This window comes from Cervus canadensis, chromosome 10 (assembly GCF_019320065.1).
Source record: "Cervus canadensis isolate Bull #8, Minnesota chromosome 10, ASM1932006v1, whole genome shotgun sequence".
NCBI lineage: Eukaryota > Metazoa > Chordata > Mammalia > Artiodactyla > Cervidae > Cervus > Cervus canadensis.
In genome coordinates, this window is record NC_057395.1 from 53,091,857 (window position 1) to 53,096,211 (window position 4,355).

At 59.9% G+C, this 4,355-nt stretch overlaps 1 protein-coding gene across 2 annotated transcripts in view; it reads right to left on the bottom strand.

Annotated features, from left to right (window-relative positions):
* Positions 1 to 835: 835 nt before the first annotated feature.
* The window catches only part of FNDC11 (fibronectin type III domain containing 11), a 5,906-nt gene continuing 2,386 nt past the window's right edge, over positions 836 to 4,355 (bottom strand). For both annotated transcript variants that reach the window (XM_043480377.1, XM_043480376.1), the window contains exon 2: positions 836 to 1,894. In XM_043480377.1, the coding sequence (XP_043336312.1) occupies positions 890 to 1,891 (1,002 nt within the window). In that variant the 5' untranslated portion in view covers positions 1,892 to 1,894 and the 3' untranslated portion in view covers positions 836 to 889. The remainder of the gene's footprint in view (positions 1,895 to 4,355) is intronic.

Genomic DNA, 4,355 nt, shown 5'->3' on the forward strand with positions numbered 1-4,355 from the left:
GGCGACGGAAGGCTGGTTGGCCATGTGCTGGGGGCAGCTCTGGGCCTTTTGCTGTGAATAGTCTTCTTCAGCCATAGCCAGGGTACACGGTGCCGTTCCTCCTAGACCTGAGCAGGGCCAAGTTGCCAGAGCAGGTAGCCGCCAGCATCCTCCTCACCTTCACGAAGTGGGTATGTGCACAGGCAGCAGCAAGCTGCTGGCCGAGCTGACCACATTGGCAGGCAAGGGCAGACTCTCTCGGTTGCCCACTGGCCTGGATCTGGGCAGGGTACCCTGCCAGTTTCCCTTGCTAGGATCCTCATCCACCTAAGGATGGAGGTACAGATGAACTTCAGCTTCTTTTGGGGAGAAGATAATACTTTTATGTTCATTAAAAACAAAATAAAATGTGCTCTTGGCCTTGGGACCCCTGGCCTTGACAGGCACGATAGTAACAGGGCCATGACTGCCCCCAGTGAGGTTTGGGCAGGACTTGGGGGTATCCACCCCCCTTGGGGAACCCCAGCCTAGGAGGCAAGAAAGGTGGCCAGAGCCTGTGCCCAGGTCACATGGCTGCTCACTGTGATGGGAAGGAGCTGGGGGCACGTGGGAGGGGCTGGGGCGGAGGTGCCAGAGCCTTGGATCCGTTCTCACCACTGATGGTGGCAGCCATGTGCCAGGCAAGCTGAGGCTTGTCACAGGGGTCAGTGTCCTGCAAAGGCCAGCCTTGGGGCTCCCCGCCAGAAAAGGGAGCAGAAGCTGGAGGGGCCAGGACTCATGGGTGGGCTGTGCTGAGTCAGGGAAAAACACTCATGTGGCTGCCGCCGCCTCTAAAACATAAGTAAGTCTGTTTCTTTAATTGTGTATGTGTGTTTATACTCCTCTTTATTAGTGGATAAATACTAGAAAATCATCTCTCGGAAGGTGCGGTCAGGGATGGGCCCAGCTTGCCCAGCCAACTGGAGGCGGGCCCTTCGGGGGGCCCTGGCCGGGTGTGCAGGGTGAGGCTGTCCCTCCAGGGCTCATACACCAGTGTGTAGCTCTCCGCCCTCTTGACAGTGAACTTGTAGGCACGGTTGGGCAACAGGTTTCGGATGTCAAAGGCGCAGGCGGCCACGGGGATGATGCCACACTGCATGCACTCCTGCTGTGTCCGTGGATCCAGCAGCTTGTAGCGCAGCTCAAACTGCTCCGGCACAGCCTGCTGGATGGTGACAAACCAGCGCAGGCTAACCCAGTCCTGGTGGGCCACCGACTCCTTGCGGTCAAACATGACGGGCATCTTGGTGCTCAGCATGAGCCGGATGTGGGGAATCTTGGTGGCGCCAATGTCAGACACTAGGCGGTGCTTGACGTGTAGGCGCCCCGGCACCATCATGGCCAGGAAACTGTCCATGACAGCCGACAGGTCCGCCAGGCGCTGCTCCACGAGTCCCCAGCCTGCCAGGAAGGGCCGAGGGTCCGGCGACTCGAGCAGGGCATCCAGCTCGGAGCGGCCGTGGTCCAGCTGCTCTAGCAGGTCCCCAAGCAGCAGGAGCTGGATCTTGGTCTGGGCGGCGCCCACCTTCTTCATGCGCTGGAACTTCCAGGGGTCAATGAGCTGGAACATGGTGGTGGGCAGCACCAGTGGGTTCTGGTCGCCCAGAGCCAGGTGCTTGGGGAGGATCTCGATGTAGTAGGAGCACTTCTTGAGGAGCTCCATACGGGCGTGGTGGCGCTTGAGCAGGTGGGGGCTCAGGTCTGAGGTCAGGAACTCTTGCAGAGCGTTGCGGCGCTCCACATAGGTTCGCCAAGCCTCGGGCTCCAGCAGCTGCCCATCCTCGGCCTCTTCCACCTCCTCCTGGTCCAGGAAGGACTGGGGACTGTCCAGCTTCATTTTGTCCAGGCCCAGGCCTGTCACCTGGAAGTTCATGGTCTAGGAGCAGGAGACAGAGGGCGGGGCGTGAATAGAATGCTCATACTGGCCTTTGCCGCCCACCCGGGGCCCACTCAGGGCAGTGTTTGTGTGGTGTGACTTCAGTCCCACTGGCCCCAATGCTGGGCCCTCTGGCCTCCGGGAGTGGGAGGAGGCTCGTGAGGAGGGCTCATCTCTCTGGACAGAGGCTGCTTGGAGGGCCAGGTGGGCAGGCTGCAGATCTGGATAAAAGTGGACACTGTAGGGCCGACACTCTACTGATGGTCTTTTGTGGGACCCTTCCCCTCAGTCCCTCAGGGAAGGGCTGAGACGGGGGCATTGGGCCTGTGCTTTGGAAAGTCCAGCCACTGCCTAGCTGTGTAGCCCCATCTGGAATGGGGTCACACCGTGCCCTGGAGCTGTTGACAGGATTCAGAGTGATCCTGTCTGAATAGCACCAGACCCCAGCTGGGGACCCCACTGTCCTGCAGACCGTCCACACCCCACTGCAGATGCAGAGCAGAGGTCCAGGGCCAGCCCAGCAGGCAAGGTGGCCTCAGCTCTGAGGAGCAATCAGGCCAGTTCCTCGTTATGGAGCCCTGCTGTATCTTGGGGCCTCAGGATGTTTCTGAGCCCATAAGAAAAGTCCCTGAACGGTCCCCTTGCTCACAGATGGAGTGCCTGAGCCCAGAACACTTGGTAGCTTGCTCTCAATCCAGGCTTTAAGCCCACGGTAGACCCCAGAGTCTATCTCCTTCTGCACCCCTCCTCCACCCAGGTTCCCCGCTATAGGAGGGTCCAGTGTGCCCCAGAGCTGGGCATAGCTGTGCTCCCAGCCCTGCCAGGTCCTGACCACAAGGCTGGGGCTCCTTGGAGAAAGGGGGTCAGCATTCCTGGCTGCTGACCCAGGTCCCAGACACCCCCAAGGACAGCGAAACAGACTCAGTGGTTTCACTGGGAGGTCTGAGGTTGTGCAGCACCCAGAAAGTTGGATGAGTTACAAATGGGAGCTGAGAGGCTGAGTGAGAGTCCCAAGGGGCAGAGTGAGGTTGGGACCCAAGTCGGTCTCCCTCCCCAGATGCCAGTACTTGACCTTCCTGGGATGGAGGCGGCAGACCCAACCCTGGGCACAGCAGCACCAATGTCTGGGCTGAGGTGCAACAGACCAGGACCAGGATTGCTGGCCTGTGTCCTTCAGTGGCCCAGTGCCCCAAGGCTGGGGTAGATTCAAGCCGCCTCTGGAGGGAGCTTTAGCTCCAGGTAGGGCTACAGGTCAGAGGTGCTTCCAGACGGCCCCAGTTTCTCCGTTGAAAAAGCTAGGAGGGGTTGCTGGTAAACTCAGGAAAGAAGCTGCCTGCCCTGGCCCGCTACCCAGACCTACACCCTCCTCCGCCTCAGGGACCCCTTACACGCCCCTGGCCCTGGGCCCACTTCCCCTCAACCGATCCCCACCCGCCCCCGCCTGCCCACCTCCGCCACTCTCCCCTCGTCCTCCACCCCCCTCGCCCGCCTCCCGGCGCGCCCACTTGCCCTGCCTTCTGGAGCAGCGCTGTCTACTGTGCACGGAACCAGGGGCGCCTAACCTCGCACCGCGGAGTCCCCCGGGTTGCCATGGGGACCGCGGGTCTTTGTGACGCTCCGCCCAGAGGGCGGGGTGGGCGGAGAGCCCATACTGTGGGGATCGGGCCCCCTCGACTCGGGGAGATTGCGGGGGCGCGTTCCCGGTCGCGACCCAGAAGCCTCCCGAAGTTAAGGGAGGGCCCTTGCCTCCACCCCGTTGCAGGTCAATGGTGGGTACCTTCCAGTATAGGGTGTCTGTCTCTGAATTCCCCTCCCCTGGCAGAGCCTCCCTCTCCACGGTGCCCCTCCCCCACCCCTCCTGGTGACCTCACTCATGGGAGAAGGCTTTGCCAGGCTAAGCGCCCATCACCGTGTGGGGGTGGGGGGGGGTGCCTTGGGCGCTTAGTCTATATGTTGTAGCTGTTGTTATGTCATTATTTAGGGGTCTGAGAAGCAAGAGTTGAATTATTTGGAAAGGGGATGCTGTCTCAAAGTTGAAGGAGAGGCGGGGAGCTGGAAAGTGGGGAAGGGAATGAACAGCAGCGAGAGAAAGACCGTCCACCCATGCAGCCCACCCACAGAGAGACTGTGGGGGACAGAGCAGTCTCCCCTCCTCTTCTGGGTCAGGCAGGTCCTCACCTCTGCCATCTCTGACTCCATCCTTTTTTTTTTTTTTAAATTTCTCGTTCTCAGCTATTTTCTTAAAATTAAACTTTCAATTTTGAGATTCAGCAGCAATTCAGCTGCAATGTAAGAAATAACACAGAGATCCCAAATATCCTCTGCCCGTTTCCTGAGGGGACCAGTTTGCAGAACTGTCCTACAAGATCACACCACGTGAGTGACCTTGACCGTCAAAACGCAGACGGCCCCTACCCCACAGCGACCTCCCAGCTTCACCTTCCGCAGCCCACGAGACCCC